The 23,906-nt window shown below is 40.0% G+C and overlaps 1 protein-coding gene across 1 annotated transcript in view; it reads right to left on the bottom strand.

The window, feature by feature from the left end:
- Positions 1–15,160, bottom strand: part of ADAMTS20 (ADAM metallopeptidase with thrombospondin type 1 motif 20) — a 91,650-nt gene extending 76,490 nt beyond the window's left edge. The window contains exons 1-3 of the mRNA XM_071552364.1: positions 14,889–15,160; positions 14,221–14,567; positions 778–940 (exon numbers count right to left, since the gene is read on the bottom strand). Coding sequence (XP_071408465.1) covers positions 778–940; positions 14,221–14,567; positions 14,889–14,979 — 601 coding nt within the window. The 5' untranslated portion in view covers positions 14,980–15,160. The remainder of the gene's footprint in view (positions 1–777; positions 941–14,220; positions 14,568–14,888) is intronic.
- Positions 15,161–23,906: the final 8,746 nt, after the last annotated feature.

The following is a 23,906-nucleotide window of genomic DNA, read 5'->3' as shown; positions in this document are numbered from 1 at the left end:
CATTTGTTCATCAGGTGGGTTCTTCTGTTCCTTTAGGCATTCTTCCCTGCTATCAGAGGGACTGGGGAAAACACTACCTGTGATCCTGTCACTTTAACCAGTTGTCCCAGTGCCCTGAAGTCCTTTTTGATTGCCCTACGACTTCTCAGCCTTGTCACTACTAACCCAGACAACCAGAAATAGGTAATAATCAGAGGGCCATGTTTATGATTAACCTATATACTTTGAAACTATGAAAGTACAACTATTTCCTTGTCACATATCCTAGTAATAGGCTTGTAAATTACTCCAACCTATTTTAAATAAAACTAAATATTATGAAAATGTAGCATGAATAAAATATTAAAATACTCATAAGGACAAAAATCTACTTTGAGGGGTAATATTAGATACTCCCATTATTATGGAAGACAGATGTCCTGTACTATCTGTTAGACTTACAATAAGTTTATTATCTTCTGTGAATATAAGCTACAACTCCCATGGATCTACTCTTTCAGTGTTTACATATGAGACAATGTAGGTATAAAACCAGACCCACAGAGAAGTTCCTGCAATATCACATTTTGATTGGTTTTTTTTTTTACATGCACATCCCAACCTACTTTTGGATTAACTGCTGTCACAAAACAAAAGGAATGGCTGCCAAGCCCATGCAAAAGAACTGTGTAGGCTCTAATGGAACAATCTGGAGAAATATTATGACATTAAATCTTGTCTGTTTAAAAAAAAATCTGACATTTGAAAGTCACAATGAAATTTAAAGTATGACTATACCTGAAACTTCACAAGGTTTATGGGTTTTCTGATACTTTTTTTTAAGTTCTTCATGCTTGTATATAAGATGCGGTTTGTTATGTTCATCTTCATGTTCACCTCCATCTGCTTTCATCAGAGGTTCTAAAATATATTCACCATCATGTGCCTTAAAGGTTCCTATCTGAAAGTAGGAGAAGCAATTGATTTATTTTCCACTAAAAACACTGATGTAAAAATAAATTTCATTGAAATAAAAATTATTTATGACAATATTTTGAAGTTCATTATAGTACATTTGCATATGAAACAGAGGAAACCTCAGTGGATGCTGGAGATAGAAGATGGAAGGTGAGACAAGGCTTTCAGAGACTTGTCCTACCAGAGTAACTCAGACTACCTTGCATATTAACAAGGGATCACAGACAATCACTATAAAGAGTTATGAAACAAAGGAGATGACAAACAAAGAGAAACTAGATATAACCAAGCAGGACCAGTTCAGCACTGTGCAAAGGAGAGCAGAGCCCATCAAGAACTTTGGAATTTGAGTGCTACCCAAGTTCTGGACTGATTTGTTGCCTTCTGTCCTTAACATAATTTATATAGTATTTTTCCTCTAAAATTGCATTTTCCCCATAGATTAGAAACAGTGTTAACCTGGGTTTTTCTAAAGACTTTGAAATGAGTATCAGGAATTCAAAGATGACAGTGTCATTAGTGTTTTCCTTCTTGATTCCTGCAACAGACACTCACTGCCCATCACAGACACACAAGCCCAACTATGTACGGGGAACCAAAAGAACTTGATTACTAACAAAAGCACTGGCGTATACACAAAGTAAAAGAACAAAAATTAAGCTCCTTTCCCACAACCCCCTTACCTCATAATCCTTTTAATTATAAATTATAAAACCGAAACTCTACTTTCTCATTGCACATCTAACCAAATTTATAGTTTCCTATGGCTTGAGAACTTACTTCAGGAGCCCATGAGGAGGAAAACACATGTAAGAATTTCATCAAATTATCTTCGGATTTTTTAGCAACTACCTCACTTCAGCCAATTAAGCTCCCTGAGTGAGTAGTTGCACTGCATCCTGACAGATGTTTTGCCAGTGAAGAATGCTGACCAATAAAATAGTAGTGATAATCCACATAATATGCTTTAGTGGCAGAGCAGGATAAATGAGAAGAGAAGCAAGCATAGTTTTTTTAAAGTCTTTTAAAAACTGCTGCAGACTACCTTAGTGCCCAGAGTATTGTACTGGAATTATAACATCCCCTTGAATTTGGGATCCTTCTAATTAGTTATCAGTTTTCTTTGTTTAAGAGTCTGTTAGGCTTCAGGCCCACATCACAATATTTGTAATCTAGCCAGATACATAATATTATTAAAGATACTGTAGTAAACACAGTGTGGATGGACCCTCCACACCATCTTTGTGGCAGAATGAAAAAAAGACACAGCTAAATATTATTTTCCTTTCAAGACTGTTGAACTCGCCGAAGCATTTTTTCCCTTCAGCTTCATTTAAATTCTTTGCAAGTAGTCTTCAAGCCAGATCCTTTATACATTCAGTTTCGCCTTCTCACATCCAGTGTTTCCAGGGCATGTAATTTGTAGAGGACAGCAGACTGAGCACACTGAGAATGCCATGTGTCTCCTTGGAAAGGGCCTCAGGAAAACAGACAGGACACAGCTTGTCAGTTAGCCCTACGGTGCAACCTTTTGGGAAAAATGACAAGGACAGACAAGAGCCTGTCACTCAGGAACAAAGCATCAGTTCTTGCTGCTAAGATTCATGTGAGTGTTTCTTACATATATTATTAAAGTGCCATTAAACAAACCATGACTTCATAGTGTTTGTCAACACTAACAAGCTAATTAATTCTTTTCTCCTGACATACCATAAACCTTATTTCTAGATAACACACATTTAAAGCACATTCTTTAAGTCAGAACTTTACTGCTACTGCTTTATATCACACATACATTTTACTTCCATCCTATTATTTCAAACAGGTGGAACAGATATTCTGAATTTGTTCTTCAATGGATTTTCTAATAAACAGACTTTCAGACTTTACAAAGAAATGGTCTCAGCTACAACAAATACACAGATTATGAGAATTGTAGCCCAGAACTAAACAGGAAAGAGTTTGTATTATATTTTAAACTAAACTTGGCTTCAAGCACAGAATATCAGACTTCCACTGGAAAAGATGAACTGCAAGAACAAGGCTATATTATTTTTCTACACTTTCACTCTCAAAAATACCAAAACCAAACAAAACAAAAAACCCAAAACACAAGGTCATATTTTTGACTGAGTCTCCTCACTTTGAAAATTCACAATAACACACCATAAATTTACAGGCCCAAAAGTTAGGACAGATACATGGAAGGGAAGAATCCTATATTATGTTTCGAGATCTCAGAATTATTCATAGCTTTTTGTTTTCAATCAAAAGATTAATACAAGATGGTACAATAGTGTCTTTCAGACTGGAGAGTTCACCATTACTCATACCTGGGATAACTATTTGAGGAAAGTGGAGTCAAACTTTGTTTCACTTGCTCACTCTCTGGCCCACTGATTCTCACACAGTATCCCAGGATCAACTGCCTGTTTAAACATGGAGGAAATAGCTGAGCAAATATCTGTAAGGCAACAAGCTTTCATTCTTTCCTCAGTGAATTCTCTCCTATTCAACAGTGCATGGGTAAACAAGCGATTACTATCACTGAGTAGATCAGAAGGGCTCCAAGCAATAAACCACAGCAAATTTTTTTCACATTCCCTATCCAAGTTCAGAAGAACTCAGTATGCTGTATGTGAGAAAGAGCAAAGGTTAAAAGACGTAAGTAGTGCTCTATCTTAAGAAAGGTATTCATTATTTGTCATTCAAAACCCAAGAAGGTACTGAATTTCAAGCCACCAATTCTAATCCTTTTCTCTATGTAAACTAAAGATGGATTTTGATTAGCAGTACATGGTTAGCTTCTCATTTTCCTAATACCTGGGTCTACAAAAATTCGGTCATCAGCCACAACTGTCTGTTACTAGTCTTCCATTCATGGAAGTGATATTTCATGTGGTCACAGACTGCTGATATAAATGGAGCTATTATTGCATCTTGTGGGCAGAAGGAAAAGGGCTGTGTGATCCAAATGAAAAATATTTCTGCTAAAACAAAATAAAGAAAAGTTACTTACACATACAGAGCCAGATTGCTGTAACAGGAGCCCAAGCATTTTCAGGAAATTAAGTCAGAAATTAACTAGATTTACTTATCACCTACAGATGCCTGTGTATTGGGTTTGCATGACCAGGTTTTGGTAGTGGGGGGGCTACAAGGGTGGTTCCTGTGAGAAGCTGCCTAAAGTTTCCCCCCTGTCCAGTAGAGCCAATGCCAGCCTGGCTCCAGGATGGACCTGCCACTGGCCAAGGCCAAGCCAGTCAGGAATGACAGTAACGCCTGTGTGATAACTTATTTAAAAAGGAGAAAAAAACTTTGTTGGGCAGATGAAAATTGCAGCCATGGAAGAGCAGAGTGAGAACACGTGAACAACAATGCAAACACCAAGGTCTGTGCAGAAGGAGGAGCAGGAGGTGCTCCAGGCGCTGGAGCTGAGGTTCCCCTGCAGCCTGTGCAGATCACAGTGAGACAGCTGTGCCTCTGCAGCCCACGGAGGACCATCAGGGTGCAGAGATCCACCTGCAGTCTATGAAGCAAACCCACACCAGAGCAGGTGGATGCCTGAAAGAGGCTGTGACCCTGTGGGAGTCCCATGCTGGAGCAGGGTCCTGGCAGGGACCTGGTGGCCTTGTGGGGAGAGAAGCCCAAAATGGGAGCAGGTTATCCTGGTAGGACTTGTGGCCTTGGGGGGAGAGAAGCCCACACTGGAGCAGGTTTTCCTGGTAGGACTTGTGGCCCTGTGGGGACCCACACTGGAGCAGCCTGTGCCTGAGAGAGAGCATCCCATGGAAAACTGACTCACATTACAGCAGTTAGCGAAGAACTGTTGTCTGTGGAATGGACTCACACCAGAGAAGTTCATGGAGGACCATCTCCCATGGGAGGGACCCCAGGCTGGAGCAGAGGAAGGACTCCTCTCCTTGAGTAGCAGCAGGAACAACCTGTGATGAACTGCCTGTGACCCCCATTCCCCACCTCCCTGAGCCACTGGTGGCGAGGAGGTAGAACTTGGAAGGAGAGGAGGAGTGTGGGGAAGGTTTTTTTAAGATTTATTTTACGTATTCTCCTGCTCTGATTCTGTTAGTAATAAATTTAAGTAATATCCTGTTTTGAGTCTGTTTTGCCCATGATGGTGATTGGTAAGTGATCTCTTGTGGTCCTTATCTCAACTTATGAACCCTTGTCGTTCTATTTTCTCTCCTCTGTGCAGCTGCAGAGAAGAGTGAGAGAGCAGCTTTAGTGGGGACTTTGTGTCTAGCCAGGATCAACCCACAATAGCCTCTCAAATCATCTAACAAGAAATCTGCCTGAAATGTACTATTTCTGTTCTCAGATAAAAGTACATTTAAAGGATCTCTTCCGTAGAAGTGGAGTACAAAACTGAAAACAGTCTCTTGCACATCATAAATAAGTGATCCAAAGAAAGAGTGCTACCCAGGACTATGCATATGCATAGATTTGAGGAAATTTATGAGAGAACCCACATAAAAATGATAACTTATTTTTTGGATTTAAAATACAATAGATGAGTTAGACAGTTTATATTAAATCAAGATTCAGTGGATCAACACATCTACTCACTATATGTGGTATGACTTAGTGTTTTAAAGTGGCTTAAAGCTGTATAGTCTTAGCCAATGTGTTTGCTCTATTCCAAGAGTAAGAGGAATAAATATTGCAGTATGGTTAAAGAATGCACCATGCTCATATACACATTAAATCTTTGTGTATAATGGCAATTTCACAGAACACATGGAAAATACAAGGGATATAGAGCAGGTTTCAGAAATGAGAAACTAACCTTGTATGGCCAACAGCACAATTAGAAAGGTTTCATAAAAAACTCAAAAAGAACAACTGAAGTTCTGGAAAACATGACTCTAAACTGGCAGACTCCCTTCCAGGTAAGCTGTGCTGCTGTGCTAAAGTACTTTTCATGTCCTCAACTCAACTTAAAAATGTGCAAGTAGTTTACAGCAAGAGCACTTTAATGGTCAAAGTAAATTACAAAATCCCTTCCTTTTGTATTGTTCTCTTCCATCCCTTCCTCTTGTGTGTATTCAAAGCTCCTGTTATGTTTTCTAATGAAAGACTTAAGCAGCATAGCTTAATTAATTCACTAAAGAAAGAAGAATTACAGGCTATCTGATCATGGTACACTGCCAACATCTGGAATAATTATTTCTACTAGAAGATAATTCTGTCAGAAACATAACAAGAGCTAGAGGTTACAAACTAATGTCTTAAGAGCAGAGCTAATATAAGAAAATAGCAATAAAATCATAAATAATACACCAGCTAAGTAGATGGGAAGAAATATCTAGCAATGAAGGCTTTCTTACAGAACACCTTTACAGAAGTGATTGAAAGTGACATTATGTTTGAAGTTCTAAGAAAGAGAATAAACTGCTAAAAGTTTGTTACACACAAAAAACCCCTTCATAGTAAGTTTGACTATGATCCTTAAAAATTCTGTGATGTTAAATTTCATAAGCTGACAGTAATCACACCTTTAGCATGCTTAATCACATCTTCAAAAGAATTGATGGGGCATTCACCTAAGGTTGTAAGTACCCAGGTCTGCAAAGGCACCTAATCACTGGTTAAATAAAATGACGTATTCCCAATTGAAATCCAGGTTCCATGTAATCACCTAAAGACATCTTACCTATTTGTATGTTTAGATCACATCTTATCTAAACATACTGATGGCGACAGTGCTGGATCCAGTGTCCTTACTTTCACTCAGGAATAAATAACACATATGGGAAAAAATTATTCTTGCAGGAAGTATAAAACCTGAGTGTAGGTACCCTGAACATCCCTTTGATAAGCTATTCTAGGCAAAAAGTCTGGCTGAAATCTAAGGAAAATGGTATTGCAGAAGTTTCTAAATAAAATTTGTAACAGGAACAGAAGGGCTAAATAGCAGAGAACTTGAGAGAAAACTACAATAACAATCTCAAAACTGGAACGATCAGAGGTTCATGGCAATTAACAAGATTCATTGGAGTGGAACGAAGAGAAAGAGGCCACTTTATTTATTTTTACCTTTATATACAATTCACAGGGGACAAGCTAGACAAGCCAACTAAAAACATACATAAGTTTTTTTCATAGTTCTATACACGGAGATACATTACAGAAAGGCAGCTATTCTGCAATACCTGCTGAAACTGGCACAACAAAATGTATATACACATAAAGGAATTTTTTTATTTGTTTGGAGATTTTTGGGGGGAGGGATTGGGTTGTTGGGTTTGAATTTTCATTTTTAAGGAGGGTTGGTTTTAATATATAAAATATCATCAAGCTAAGTATTCCGACAGAACACAGACCTAGAGGATCCATACACCTTGATCACCTCAGATAATGCTGAGCAAATTTACGTTTGCAACTTATCTCCCTTTAAAGGGGACTTCCTAGTTTTGATGTTATCAAGTACATGTCAAACCACCTTTTTCTCTCAGTGGGAGATGAATAGTTCCATATAGTCTTTTTGACTTCATAAGTACCATCAAGCAGTTATGACTCAAGCACACACAAGATATGGTTATTTTCACCTTACTCAGCCACACAGGTTCAAGCTACCTTAAGTACTTCTGTCAATATGTGCATTCTCAGAAAGTATAACCTGTGCTCACAAGGTGGCTTTGTTACCATAACCTCGCCATTTTCTGCATGAGGCTATGTCTGAAACAGAATGAGAACTATCACAGATACACAATCTCCTGTGGGAAGCCTATGTATTCCAGGAGTACAAAGTTTCCTGAGACACACAATGGCTAACTGTTGACTGCCACCTGCAGCTGGAAGCATAAGCTTCAGACAAACAAACAAAAACAAAACACAAAAAATAAAACAACCAAACTAACAAACAAAAAGCTGTTTGCACACCATTTCAGTGATTTAGCTCACATAGAGACAGCAAAGGGCCATATGTTGTTTCCCTCTGCCCTCCCATAACTCACTGAACCTTCTGTTTACTTCTTGGAAGTTGAATGAACATGTATATATGTAAATGTATATAAAAAAGTAAACCAAACTTCCTATGGCTGTCCACATCTTTCTGGCAAATTTACCTGTGTCACATAGATCCAAACCATAAAGGCAGTAGCCAAGAACTGGCTGCAGCCATCAGAACAATTTATGTGGCAAACAGAATGTGCCCAAGTAGCCACCAGGCAGGAAGGCCACCAGACAGCATGTGGGCAAAAGGCAGGCCAGCAATCGCTGAGCACCCTTGATGTAAAATGTTACATAACCACGTCCCAGCCTGTTTCAAGGACAATTCAGGAAGAACAGCTGGTGAACAGGGAGACACATACTCAGGTCCTACTGCTTTCGATAGATGTTTTGTGTGACAGACCTTCAGCAGCACAATCTGCAACTCTATGTATTTTCTCAGTTTACAATTGCAATTACCAACCATATTTGCTGACCTGGCCCATGTGTGAAGGTAGAGCACCTGTGGAAATATTTTCTGGAAAAGAAGAGATGTAAAAAGCCCGGGGAAATCATACTGGAGAGGTTTCAGGCTTTTTATAACAGCTGTAGGGGGGGGACCTAAGCTGCCTTACTATTGTATAACAAGTTGTGTGATGAGCAGGGATTTTGCCCAAGCAGGCAAGAAGAAATTGACTCTGGAATACAGGATATTATTCAAGTAAATTCAAGTGTTAAGGTCCATTCTCAGATGTATGTGAAATATGTAGTGTCTGTACATGGGAAAACAAAGCTAAAACAAGATGAGATAATAGTATATTTCATTCACTCCATGACCAGCAGAGCAACAATGAGAAGACTTCTGGCAACTGCAGCCATTAAAATAGACTCTTGTTGAAAAATGCTAGATTAAGTGCCACAGAAGTGGAAATATTTAAAAACTGGTCCTGATCATGGAAACACATATTAAGGAAAAATTAATAGGAATACCATCCAAAGTAAATGAGGTGAAAATTGCAAATGAAATTAAGTCAAGAGCAAAAGAATAAATAAACAGAAGAAAGTAGTAAAAAGGAAAACCAAATGAAAATTCAAGTGAAACAGACGAGCACAAAATTCTTTATCTAGACCTTTTCACTGTAGCAAAGATAGAATTCAATCTACTTCATGGTCCTTTTCTTGTTGTTTAGATACAAAAACAACACACAAAAAGAAAGAACATTGTATCGTTAACTTGAAAAGTAAGTCCTTTTACTTGAAACCACTCCGTGCTGATCAGAGACAGAGAAAATACACAGGGTTATAATGGAAGCACTAAAATTTTTCCTATTCTGCAGATTCAGAGGTGGGAGTCTCATCTTGTATCCTTATATGACGTGAGAAACCAGAACTACTAAGTGGAAGTCATCAGCCAGTCATTAGCAATAAGACTTAGTTTGTTCAAACAAGAATTAATTGTCTTGAGTTGACATTTTAATAGGATTTTTTTTCCTGTCTCATGATGGAATCAGTACATTAAGATAAAAATCTATACAACTTAGCACATGCTTTACAGATGCTCGTGGGTTTATAAATGTGACCGGAATGCTTCAAGCTATCCTGCCTTTCGGATTTAGAAGGTCACTTTTTTGAAGTGACAGCTTGCAAGTTAAAGCAGTTACATCAAGGTAAGCATATCTTCCATTTACAAGTGTTAAAGCTTTCTTGGAAAAAAAAAAAGTAGTTTGTTTCATTCATTGACATTAAGGAGCAAAAAATCATGGAGCAAATATCTGGAATCTGTTACCTGCACTAGATTTCCACAAGAAACTAGATGCTGGCTATGTCAGCACTACCTTCTAGACAGTTTTCGGATATTTTTTTTTAAAACCAAACAAAAAAAAATCACATTCATTAAGACAGTTTCCAGGCCTGCCTATTTTTCCTTTAAAGGAACCCCTATACCCATCCATAGCAGCAGACAGAATTGTTTTCAAAACCTCTCAGAAAGGTGATTCAATGACCCGTATTATTAAAAACTAAATACAACCTCTAGTACTGAGGTTTCTGAAGATGCAGACTTAGGTTCACAGAATCCCAGAATCCCAGAATATTCTGAGTTGGAAGGGACACACAAGGATCATCAAGTCCAACTCTTAAGTCAATGGCCCACACAGGGGATTGAACCCATGACCTTGGCATTATTACAGCCAAGTTTTAACACACTCCTGCCATTCTCCAGACAAAAGTAAAGTGCAGTAAAGGAGTGGTACCAAGGGGCTTCCTTGAGCTGACGAGGAAGGAACTTGTCACACAGACCTTGTTACACTCCAAAGCGACATTAGAACACAGCAGCTCTGCCCACCTGGATTGAAGTAAATCCATGCAAGAAGAGATTCATGTGTACTTTTCTGCTCCTAACTTCTGCCAGTCAGTGAGCATGTGAAGCTGCCCTACACACCAGAGACCATACACTCAAAACAATGTATTTTTCCTCCTTTCTTACCTTTCTCTCTCTCACAGCAGTCACATAAAACATCTTTAGCACATTCTCCCAGTGCACAAAAACTGATTTCAACTATCCTCAGCATCAGTCAACACATTCCTAACCCCCACAAAAGAATACCAAGCTTCTCAAAGGACTAAACAGACTGTTTTTATAGCAATCATGCAGGTTTTTTTTTAAAAATAAATACTCCTTTTTTAGATGGGGTCCTGCTAGGAATTAAAGGTGCATTCTAGTCATAAATGGTTATAGTTCTCCTGTTTTAAGACATTTTCTTCTCAGATATTTGCTTGTATTTGTCAATAAACTTGTAAGTCATATGATCTTCAAAGTTAAATGATTTTTAAGTTTTTAGGGGTTTTATTTCTTTGATTTTGCTGTCTTGATAACACTCAAGAGGTCTCTTTAGACTACATGCATCCAGGGACATCCTCAGCAGATTTTGTTTCCTCTGTTTGTAGAAAACTATAAATGATTAATGCAGTAAAAGTAAAAAAGATAGAGAAGTTAAGAAAATAAAGGGAAATAAAGCATGAAATCTCCAAAATTACTCTAAAGATGCAAGAAATATGCCTGTATATGATCAGGTGTTCAACTGGGCACCCAGGCCATCACTCCAAATGACTGTCTGCCTCTGATGGATCTCAAAGTTCCCTAATTACATGCTCCTTCCTTGCAATTACTACAGACTCCCTGCTGACCTTCTGACCTCCCTGTGCCATTTGCATCCTGAACCCAGGGCATGCTCTGAAATGTAACACAACAAAAGTTCATAGAGGGTGTCAGGAGCCATTAAGCAATGCTCCATGGGTACTCTGGGTCATACGTGCTCCTACCACACACAGAAAAAGGCTTAACTGAGGGTGAAAAGGCAAAGCAGAGTGGAGGGGGAGAACACACACTCAACATGAGAATGCAAAACCAAATGAGATGGAATTTGAGAAGCAGCAATGAAGCTGTGAATGAAGGCAGTGTAGAACTTGGGAATAGATGCCTACAGGATAAAGTGAAGTATCTTTCAGAAGACTAAGGCACATCTCCAGAACAGTCTTTAAAATTCCATTGTTACACTTCTTCTACCTTTATATCTAAGTCCAAGTTATTTTTTCCTCCCTAGTTTTTACAGTATTGGTCAAATACAAGCAATTGTCTTATATATATATATAAGACAGATCCTACAAAAAGAAGATATTTACTTAAAACAAATATAATGCAAGGCTACGAAGTCACTAATTTAGCTTCTACTGTCTCAGTCACAATAAATAGTATCTTACCTCACCACCAATCCAACTTTAATGTTTAGATGTATTCATGAAGCATGGCACTGTTCAATAAAAGACCAGTAACTGACTGATGCACTTTTTCAGGAGCCTTTGCTGAATGCACAAACTATGCCATTTTAAAAAGCTTGAGAATAAAAACATTTCTTACTAATTTTTGAGGGTAGCCCCATCTGGGAGTGGAGAGCACTTTCAGGGAGGACAAGATCTAATAGGACAATTTCACTTGGCCTCTATTTCCCTTTTTTCTCATCCATTCTTCTTTCAACTCCAAAAAAAATTCCTCCCTTGGCAGTCCCTTAAAGAGTGTCACATTTGCTGTTCATCCATAAGGATGAACATTAACTTGAAGGTTCTGAGTCAGTTTGGAGGACTCTACAGATATAGGCAATCAACTGGCTATGACCATCTCTTTCTCCCCACACAATCCCTCCCTGGGAAACTACAGGCATGTCCCACAAAAGTGCACCAACACACATGTAGGGCTCTGCTTTTGTTTCTGAAAACTTCACCAGCTTCATTAGTGAGGGGAAAGCAGTCATAATGCGGGGTATGCTACATGCCTTCTAAGGATGTGCTGGCCTGGGCAGAAAGTGAAGGTGAGAGAAGGTCCAGAGAGCATCAGCACAGAAAGGCCTTTGCTGGTGGCTCAGGCTGGACACTCTGTCAGCCAGGCAATGATTCAGGACAAAATCTTCAACTGGAAACTGCAGGGAAAGTTCACAAGGCTCATCTACAAAAGGCAAATTTGCAGTTTAAAGGCACTCAGAGTTTTCTGAGTGTACGCATACAAGATGCAGACTTTAATGTACCAGTAAGGGGCCAGGGAGGGAAGGGAATGCGAAAAGAGAAGCGAGACATTCAAATTGGTACAGAGAAGAAGAGGGTCTTGTGCTGAAGAGTTTGAGAACTACTAAATAATAGGTAGCTGAGACAACTTAAGTGCAGTAGATACAAGTTTTTTCAGTGCACACAGTCTCCTTGAAGTAATGAAAAGCAATGGTTTTATAGGATTAGAATTCATACAGGCAACAAAGGTTATGAAAAAAAGAAAGTTTTAAACTTCTCTTATTTATTCCATGTGAAGAATGATACTATTCTCAATGAAATGGTATTTGAGTATCTACCAAAACATAAAACATGGAAAACACAAAACAAAACCAACCATATTTGTGATCCCTCATCTTTCCTACTTCCTCACTGAATTAGTACAATATATTGTGTTTGGTATGGGTTGGAACTTGGGTTTGGATAATGAAGTCAAGAACCAGTAACAGTTGTTTGTAAAGCAATACATATAGGGAAAACTCAGAAGAATACAGAATTGCTGTTCTCAAATGCTTGCTTTTCCAGAAGTTTCCAAGGATTAGCCAAAGCCTACACACCTCAACCCAAAGACAAGATAGTATATACCCAAATATCCAAGAAAAGCACAAGACAGAGGTGTCTGTGTCAAGTACAAGTTATTTCTGATTCTCTCTTTCATCATGTGTATCAGCTTCTTTTAACACACATTAAACACTCCTACACACACCCAACAAACTCCATTCTATTTTCTGTAGGCTACTAGAAGAAGACTAGAATACAAAGTTGGACTTTTTCAGGTCCCAAAAACAAGAGTTTTGCACCTTTACTTTCCTGAGTGACTGCAAAAAAAATGGAAGAACCCCAACTTAAAATGGAAGAACATCAACTTAAATTCACAGCAATATTTACAACATCCTATATTTACAGTGTACATGTCACACAGACTTGTCCTCAGCATTTCAATAAACAGTGATGTGGCAAAGCACTAGATGTCAGACTCCTTGACTTCTAGGCAAAAAATTATAAAATTCAGCAGCACAGTACAAGTGTTTTGATGGACAGTTATGTGATATTAATTCTCCATTATCTCTTTGGAAGACATAATAAATACTATGAAGGAATAAGTAAAGAATGTATATCATTGGGAGTTCTGATTTGTTTGCCCAATTCAGTTCTTAAGAAGCGTTTCATAGACACACTCCCACTGAAGTTAGCAGGAAGCTTCCCATTCCCCTTTAACAGAAATGGGTTTAGAGAGCACTGCTTCACACTTTTTAGAGTATGACATACCTCTATGGCACTGCTGAAAACAGAGGAAGAAAAAGGTCAACACTAGTTCCGCTCTCAGTCATCTCAAGCACCATTATTCCTCACTCACAACCACAGTATTTGTTAAGCTACAAACACATAACGGATACCAACTGACAGCATCATTTTATCAAATCAATAGCTTACTGTGTTTCTAAGGCTTGCTTTTTCCTCTGTTATAATGCTCTTGGTGTTAGGAGTTACATCAACCAACTACATTATTGGCCAGCAACAGATCCTTTGAAAGCAGCATTTGTATATCCCACCAAAGTACCATCATGACTGTACACTGCTGATGCCAAGACATTTCATGACCAACCACTTGGAATGATGCCCAAGAATTTCCAACTTAGCTTTCCAGCAAAGGCATCCCACTACATTTCTTTCACAAGAAGAATATGAATGGAGATGGGAAGCAGTGACCAACGCGCTTACCAAGCCACCACAGATGCTGAAGACAGCTATGTGCGTCTCCTGGGCATTGACATGACCGCGGTAGAAACAGTGGCGCAAATCAGGGGAGGACTGCGTCTGTGGGGCCCCGACGTGCACCACCGTGTACTGAGCTGAAACGAAGCCGGCATCAGCACTCAGGTTGAGACGGAAGACCTGCCCATATGCACTGAGCTGGTAATGTGTTCGGAAAGCAGCAGGCTCCGGCGGTGCCTCCAAGCTCCTTTTCCTCCTTCTGAAGTGATGCGTGTGCGGGAAAACTTCTCCAAACTCATTCACTCGGACAGGTGTGATGATCTCATAGGAGGAGAGCTGCTTCACTAAGGTCTCTGCAACAGAACGCGGGAGGCTCAGCCTGAGCAGCAGCCCCTCGCTGGCATCCTCCCGGCTCCTGGCACGGCATTCGTGGCGCCAGCCCGGGCTCCGGTGACAGGCGTGCGGCGGGGGCTGCCGCCAGCACGCCCGGCGAGACCCCGGGGGCCGCCGGGCCCCACCGCCCCAGGGCCGCCCCGAGCGGCCGCCCCAGTGTCACCGGGAGGGAGCGCCCCCTCCTCCTGCCCTCCGGGGACCGGAGCCGCGGCTGCCCCGCAGCGCACGGCGCAGCCCCGGGACCCCCGGGGCGGTCGCCGCCTTTGTTGCCGCTCGCTTACCTTGTCCCGGGTGAAAGCGGAATGTCCACGACGCGGTGGCGAGCAGGGAGAGGGGGCACAGCAGACCCGCCAGCCGCCTCGCCCCGCGCATGGCTCGCTTCGCGGCTGCCGCACCCGCAGCGCCCCCGGGCTCTCAGCGCCTGCCGCCCGGCCCCGCACCGCGCCGCCCCTCCATGCGCCCCGCGCTGCTCCGCGTGTTCCGCCGGCCCCGCGCTCCCGCTCCTCCCGCCCCTCGCCTCCGCTCCCCCAGCTCCCTCTCCGCCGCCGGCGGGGGCGAGGGCGGCCCTTCCCTTCCCTTCCCGTCCCTGCCTCCGCCTCCCCTGCCGCTGCCCCGCGGCCGGCGGGGCGGCGCGGAGGTGCCGGCGGCCCTCGGGCGGGGCCATCCCGCACGGCACAGCCCGGCCCGGCCCGGCCCGCCCAGGGCCACAGCGGTGCCCCCGCCCCGCCGCGCCGGCTCGCGGGTCTCAGCGCTGCCGCCAGAGAGAGGGGTGGGCTTATGAGGAGCCTCGAAACTCCGAACTCCTGCGGGAACGGCAGAGGGCGCGCGCTGAAATCCAGGGCTGTCAGTGTCCCGCAGTATCGGTGTCACCCACGCGTCCCAAGGCATCGCCTGCACCTCAGCTTTGGGGGGAAGGCTTTTCCCCACGCAGCTTCGAAGGAAGGGGAACTCAAGGCAGAGCCTGACAACATGCTGTCGACAGATGGGACTTGTTCTAATTCCGGATCCCCTCCTTAGGGGTTGTCCTGTCTGGGCAGAGTCTTCCTGAAGCTGCTTGCCCCATCATTCCGGGACCCCGGCACCCTTTGCATGGAGCGTGTGGACTATCTGCCTTACTGAAAACAGGTTGTTAGAAGGCAGTACTTTTCTCCTGAAATGAGGAAAGGGGCTGATAAAGCACTGAGTGAAGCTGTGTAATGCTGGAAGAACCTCCTCTACTAAAGTCACACAACCCATGTCAGAGTCCAGGACTGCAGAAGGGATATCTGGATTTTTTTCCAATGTATATTGGTTTACAGCATAATATTGAGAATAGTCTTGTTGAATATTCAGAAGATGGAAGCACCCAGATGAATATTAAGCTGTTTTCTCTGTGTAGGGTCACTGATAAGCACTGTCATATGAAAAAAATTAAGTATTTGAGATCTGAAGACTTCTGCAAAGTGAGAGCAAACAGAAAGCCTATGTCTTCAAATACCATAAATATCAAAGGAATCCAGCAGGAAGCAAGCATTCCAAAGTATTTATTTTAAACTGCACACACTGGAGAAGACTGATCATGATATGTAAACAAAACACCAGTTCTGAGAATTGGGTGTGAAAAAAATAGGAGATGGGAAGAGAGCACCCCATCCTCTCCAACACTTTAATATGAAGATACAAGACTCATTTTAGTACCACAAGATACTCAGTTGCAGAAAACTAACACATGGACAAAGTAGAGTAGAGCAAAAGTGTAGCAAAGTTTAACAATGCATGCTTTGATTTTACTGACATAAAATACATGAACAATAGGAAGACTCTAAATTGAGAGGTGTAATTGTTGCACATTACTCAGATTTCTCCAGCAAATGAGAATTTTCCCATTTCTTGAATCTTACTTGAAGCAGTAACCAGAGTGCAGCAAGTTATCTCCTTCCTAGTCAACTTAAACAGTTTTCAGCGATGAAGTAAATGTGCGCTACATCGTTAAACAAAAGCAAATACAGTTATTCAGATGTGATGTTTCACTTGTTTATGATTTACCGAATTACTTGCTCTGAAAATAAACAGAAGCACTCAGCATCACGAAAGTCAAAGGTTCAATGTTCTTACTCCAAGCACAAAGCTTTGTTGTAGAGCAAAGCAAATATAAGAAGATGACTCAATTTTTTAAACAATGTATATATTTAAGTAGTTTTAGAAGGCATCATTTACTTCAAATATGAGTATTTAAAAAGCAATAAAATTACTTTTCTCAATTCTCATTTTAATGTACTCAACCTTCTCTGTATTCTTCATGAGCATGTAACACCAGCTCTTCTATAATAAACACTGAAGGCCTATTTCTGTCTACAAATTGACTGTTTAGGGCAACTTAAAACTGACAACATTTAATTAGATTGCCAGTTGTTCCAGTAGCTCCTGTGAATGCCATGGACAAAATCCAGTGCTCACTAAGCCATTTTTTCCCCCAAATTTTCAATTGAAACAAAAAGTAAACTTCCAAAGATGAATTTGGTGATTCAGGCAATGTCAGACCAGACAACTGAACACCTTTTTATACTTAGCAGCCACTATGCTTTCAAAAACCACTGAAGCTCTATAGGTATTAGGCATGAGTCTAATTTTCAAATGCAAGATGTGTTAGATGTGCAGGAGCAAAGGACAATAAGTGGGTTTTTTATGGAAGTTCTAGTATTCATGTTGCCTGAATGGCTTTGGGCAATAAGCTGCAGTCATTCAACCTGACCTCTACCCAATATGGCATCATTTTGAGTCTTTTGAGGAGCAAATATAACACTGTATATAAAAGCAAGGGGTATATTTCTATTACAAAGAAATGTAAGTACATCACAAAATTCTGAACCCATGGAAATAGTATGTTTGCTAGAACTTTTAGAGGTAGAAGAGTAGAGATAGGCACAAGCATGAAACAAAGATGAAAAATTATGGAAGCTGTTTAAAGGAGCAGAACTAGAAAAAAATTGAAATATTAGAAATAAAAATAAATTTTTAAAAAGGAAGTTGAGAACTGAAACAAGGACACAGAGAGATTGTGCAGCCTTCATCCTTGTAGATACTCAAAACTCAACTGGTCAGGAAGCCCTGAGCAATCTGAACTAATTTTGAAATTAGTCCTGCTTTGAGCAACCTCCAGAGATTCCTTCCAGCCCAGATTATTCTATGTTTCTATGAAATAGAGGAAAAAAGGTTCCTGGAGAAAGCTGAAAGGTCTGAAGTGGAGACAGAGAAGAGAATCATTAGACCTATTAAAAGAATAGAGATGTAGGGGGGAAAAATCAGGAGAAAATAGACTTAGGCTATAAAGAAACAGAAGAGCAAGAAAGGAGATGAAACGGAATCTTTGATAAGATTTTTCAAGGCTAGAAGTTACAGACTGGAAAAGTTCCATCTAAGGCAGTGTAACTATGCTGGTTTTCATCTGCAAATGCAGTCCTCAGCAATGTAATATATTCTGACTTCATTAAATCTCCATTGACATTAAAGGTTGCTACTGAATACTTGCCTTTAAAATGCCTCCTACATGAGTTAAATAAATCCATCTATTTACAGTATTTATTCTTTTCACTTTTCTCTTTCAGTGGATATGTTTGGCATGAAGTATGTTGTGCCAATTACTTTGCAAGTGAATGAAATAGAAGGATATTCTGTGCTTGCTGAAACCATTTGTCCTCCTTGAAGTTTCACTATGATTGCATGAACAAAATGAATTTCAATTATGTCATGATTATTCAAATATTTGTATTGTGCACTTAACTTGCTGCTGTAGATAATGCTTACCAGATAAAAGAGTAGAATTTGTAAAAATGCATGATGAATAGTTAACTAATTTCTTCCTTAAGTCCAATACAGCCTAACATAGATTAGCTATTAAATCCTTTCACTTGTTTTTGCCTCCATCTTTTTTAAAGTGGTCTTTTATAAGTGTTTTTGACTGAAAATCACAATTTGGAAAATAGCAGTGTTATAAAAGTCAGTTGTTCAGAAAAGGAAAAAGTAGCAATTAAGTAAGTGAAACTTTATAAAAGGTGGGGCTTATGAACAAATTTTATTTCAAAAAAGAGACTATATGAAATATATATTTTACTTCCTTATTATTATATCTTGGCATTTTTCTGTTTGTAGGAATACAGTTTAAATCAGACCTTCAGGCTCTTATTTACTGTTTTTGTCAGGACACTAAAGAGATTGCACAAATCTGCCCAATTTGCAGTCACTTCTCTCATTCATCAACTTGTGATGCTTATCCTGAGATATTTATGCCATATATTTACCTACACCCTGGACCCACCTGAACTCTGGCACCAGGGCAAGAGTGGCTCGAGTCCCAGTTACTCAAGGCTACTGTGGTCTGGAGCAGGCAGGCCTCGTCCAGCCACTGGGTCTTGCAGTGCCTATCCAGTGGCACTTCCCATCTGTGCCCCACTGTGCCTCCTGCACAGCTCCATCTGCAGTCAGGTGTGGGATCTGAGGCTGTTGGAGGGCAATGTCTGGCTGGGTCGATCAGCCATCTGTGTGGGCTGACAGGTGGGCTGTTCCCGCATGACCAGTCTGTCATCGCAGGAAGCTTTGGCTTTTCTCATGAAATTCAGGGCAAGCAGAAGCATCCTCAAAACACTGTTGGAGACTGCCTTTCTGCAAGGGCTCTGGGCATACTCCAAATAACTTAAAAATGATGTAGGTTTGTTGCTGTTTCCCCCGTTCTGAACCCTGCTCTCTCTTCCTTTGCCTTACACCACACCATCCATTCTGGTCCTTAGCTTCCCTCCCAGGGTGTCTGTCCACCTGCCAGACCAGCTGCAGCTCCAGGGATTGGTCAGGGGGAGGAAGATCTAGCCATGAAACCCCCATAGTATACAAGGGCAGCATATATGTTGCAATGAAACATAAATTTGTTGTCACTGACATGAGTAAAATAGAGGTTAAATTACTATAAAATCCAAATAAAAGTCATTTAAAATAAAATTATCACTAGTCAAGCATGAAAAAAAAACAAAACACCCCCTCCCCGCTCCCCCACTCCCACCCCCCCCGCAATGGATGGCACAGTTGCAAGGTCTTCTCTAGTCCTGAGAGCAGAATGGGAAGGTCTGCAAGAACCGTAGTGTATAAAGAAAGGTGTGAGGACAGCAGGGTTGCTGTGCGAGGTGCTCTCAGGTGAGCCCAGAAGTTCATTCTGGTAGGGTCTTATTCACCCTCGCTGGCTGAAGCTGAAGTGGACTGTCCCTTCAACCAGTCTGGTCACTTCAGAAAGAGCCCAGGAGTACATCTGTGTGCACAGTGTGGATACTGAGGAGACCAGGTCACAGGGGAGAAATTCAGAGGGACCCTGTAAGTGAACTCAGAAACCCACATCATTTAAAGGGAGTGAAATCAATGAAATTTTACAGAAATAAGTAGAAATCTTTTGGCATTTTGAAGTACATTGTAAATCAATTCAATAGTTTGATATTGTAATCTTTTTCACTCTTATGTTCATTCAAAAATTCTGGTGAAAAAAATTATTTTGATACATATTGTAGGGGAGGAAAGTGATTTTTTGTTTTACCCTACACTATGTATACATTTCTGCTACTCTCTACATTCACACAATAGTAGCTTTTCAACAGTGCTGACTTAGTCAAAGGTTAATGTCTGCACATACCTTCTTTCCTTAATCAAAGGTAACTGAAGGTTCATTGGTTTTATATAATTTAACATGAAGTTGTTTGTCAAGTTTTATCCTTTGAAATATAGGCTTACATAGAGACTGAAAAGTACTGAATACCATACCATGTAATCGAAACTTGCTTCCCTGAGTTTTTATTGAGATCCTGAATTGTTTTTATATGAATAATTTTGCAGCATTGTCTATGAAATAATAACTTATTGGTAAAAGGTATTATTTGCAAACAAATATATACTAGGCAGTCATAAGTACTAACTTAAGACACTTATGGTTGATTAAAATTATTTCTCTGTGTTATAGCTGAAGACAAGCACTTTGATATCATTAAAAACCCCCAAGGAAGGAAAGAGAAGAGACATATGGCAGCTACAAGGTATTATACCCAGCATTGTATAAGCAAGCACCATGGATGTACCATGGCTCAGTGTCCTGGGACAGAAGCTGATTAATTTTACATTCTGCTAACCCGGGGTAAGGAATCGTGCTCTGACCTTCACCCCATCTTCGTGTTCCATCAGCACAAAACACCTGTTGTATTGGACAGAGGAATTTCAAGGGGAGGCAAATGTAGGTCACCATGTACTCTCAGAGAAGCATGCATCAGGAAAAAACACCTCCAACCTGAGATGTACAAGTGATCCCATACAAATAATTCAGAAAAATTAGGAATACTGTAGTGTGAAGACAAAGGCATGTGTACTCTGCCAAAAAAAGCATGTTTTTGTAATTTTTTTTTAAGTCACAAGCACACTGCAGCTGTTACTCTGGCTGGAGAGAAACTATTCCCTACAGTAAAGAGACATAGGGCCCAATTCATCTCTCATATCAACACTGTTAGTTATGCTGGGGATAGTTTGGCTCACATAGCACTCTCATAGCTACCAGCCTTTTCCAGAGTCCCACTCTGGGTAGTACCCTGAATTTAGTCCACAAAAGAACATAAATTTGACATTCCAAGACACAAACAGCAGTCATAAAATTGGGCATTGAATTGTTCATAGCAAGTGAAATGGTTCCTAATTGTGCTAACTCAAATCTGTGTTTGCCCAGTGCCATCTAGAAATGCTGGCATTAGCAAGAATTAAAGTCCTCAAACCCAGAAATTTGTAATGAAGTATATGTCTGTCTGAGTGAACTGCACAAAGACTAGAAGGATCCAGAGCCACCTGAACTCCTTCACTCTGCTAGGTGAGGCTTTACAGCATGATAAAAAGGATTACTCAGAGCACAACAGCATCATGAGACGCCCTTATATCCTAGTGTTGTATTTCAGCGGAGGTGTGAGCTTCTTTGACAATAACATTACTGTTTTGACATTATAGTCATATCACAAAAATGTGGGAACATCACAAATTCATGGATCTTTGTAGTATCTCACTGCACAAGATATTTTCACTCATTGTTAGAATACCATTCATATGTTGGAATGCTTAGCTCTGACTGTGTAATTGCTGAAGACAAAAGCAGAGGGAAATCATGTATAGCATTAACAGGCAATTCCTGGAGACAGTCTATGTTTCATGTCTTGCAAGAATCTTAGAGGAAAAGAGTTGTAAGCTCTCTGCCAGCTGATAGTCACTGAATTAGCATACAAGAAACTACTGGGTTTTTTCTGGTTTTGGTTGGGTTTTTTTTCAGATACAGGATTTTTTTGTCATCCTTCAGACACTTCTTTTCCCAGCTGAGAGACTCACAGGAAAAATAGCAAACTTATCAAAAAGAAAAAGACTTCCATGACAAAGAATACAAAGCTGTATGTAAATAATTATATTGTGCCTCCATCTTTACTAATTCTGAAAGACTATGTCCTGATAGCCAGATTGAACATGCTGAGTTTGAAGAAAGTAGTGACATCCTAACTAGGCAAGGAGATTATAGGAAAATTGCTGTTCTGGTAAATAAATCCAAATTCAAGAGATGATTTTAACTGAATTTAGTTTTTGATTTACAAAACTAATTAACTAAGGGAGTTGTTTTATCCTACCCAGCAGTTAGAGAATTTATCTAGGAGAAAATCCATTTTTAATTCTATTTCTTACAAAGGAAATTTGATCTTGCGTTTCCATTAACTCTTCAAGAAACTGGGCATGCTTGTTACTCATTTTCTCAATGATCTTCCTCTATATAATACAAACCTGTCATTTCCCTAGCAGAAAATCTGTTACAGTATAGCAGTTAGATCAGCTTACTGTTGCATGGTTTCATATCTCATTAAGGCACAAGCAGAAAATGAACACAAGGATCTCACATCATTCTTGTTGAAGTCTAAGTCAGAGTTATTGGGTAAAACTTCTTTCTCACCAGCTTGAAAAAAATGGCATCAGGCTGGAAGCTTTTACATTTCTTTTACATTGACCAGTCCAAAATTTTGAGGAAAAAAATATTTAGATGAGATTTGAACAAAGAAAGTAAAAAAAAAAATTGGTTCAACCACCGAACAAAAAGGTAATAACTTTATATAGTGTCAAGCAGAACCCAAAAAATGCCTTGAGTATTTATGGTCCTGAACAGATTTGAAGGTTAGATTGCTGAATGAACACGTCACCAAGTGTACTACATTTATATGTTGTGGGAATTGAGTACAGAAGTACGAGGATGCTTCCTTCAGTGCTTCAAAAACTGGTTTAATATGAATTTGCAATATTTTCTTCAGATGCCACTGTTCCACTTGAGATGCAATTCCAGTAAGTGAGAGGCACAAAATTGAGGTACTTGTCTAAAGGCAGTATTGAGAGAGCACGTGTGTGCTTTCTGTAACCTAGGGCACAAACTTTAGTGTTACTAGCAAAATACAAATAATTATTATTGACCATCCTAGGACTTTCATGCTAAGCAAAGGTTGTTGTGTTGTAGATTCTGTTTGTTGAGCACTGAAGCAAAATCATCAGGTCATTGGATTTCACCTTGGAGTGTCACAAAATGGATAATATTAGAATAACAGTAATTTGAATAAAACTACTTTGAATCTGAGCAAAAAAGACACTTTAATTCCCTTTTTTATCTTTCTAAGACTGGGTCCCTCTTTTTAAAAACATTTTCATCTATAAAACTAGGGAAATATTAAGCTTCTCTACTCAATAATGCATTTCCTACTAAAGAATGAGAAACCCTTAGTTCCACTCTAATTTTGGCATTAGTCTCCCACACATGCATAAAAATAAGGTCTCTCATTACACTTTGAGACAAAAATGAGTTCTTTTATTTAATTCTTAATAAAATAGTAAATTGGTTCCCTAGGCACAGAATTACTGAAAGGGACGTAAGTGGCTGTCAGACCTCTAACAGAAAAAGTACTTTACTCATATGCACATTTCCTCCTGAACACTGCTGCTATAAAGCATGGAATTGCAGTGAGTTACCTGGAAATTAGCCATTCTTCAAAACCGGCCGTATCAATTCAAGGCTCACAGGGAGAAATTACACATTCCTCTTAAGCTATTCAGGCAAAAATAGTAGTTATGGTAATTTCCAAATGGCTGTCTCTTTCTGTTTCTAGAAGACATGGACAATTTGCATCCTAATTTATTTGTAAGGAGATGTTAGTATTACATATACTGCATCATCCTCCATGGCTTGGCATCTTATTGGCAATTAACCCTATAAAAAGAAGTAAAAATTGAATTAAAAA

The sequence above is a fragment of the Pithys albifrons genome, chromosome 3 (genome assembly GCF_047495875.1).
Source record: "Pithys albifrons albifrons isolate INPA30051 chromosome 3, PitAlb_v1, whole genome shotgun sequence".
In the NCBI taxonomy this organism is placed as follows: Eukaryota; Metazoa; Chordata; class Aves; order Passeriformes; family Thamnophilidae; genus Pithys; species Pithys albifrons.
This window is presented reverse-complemented; position numbering and strand designations above follow the sequence as displayed.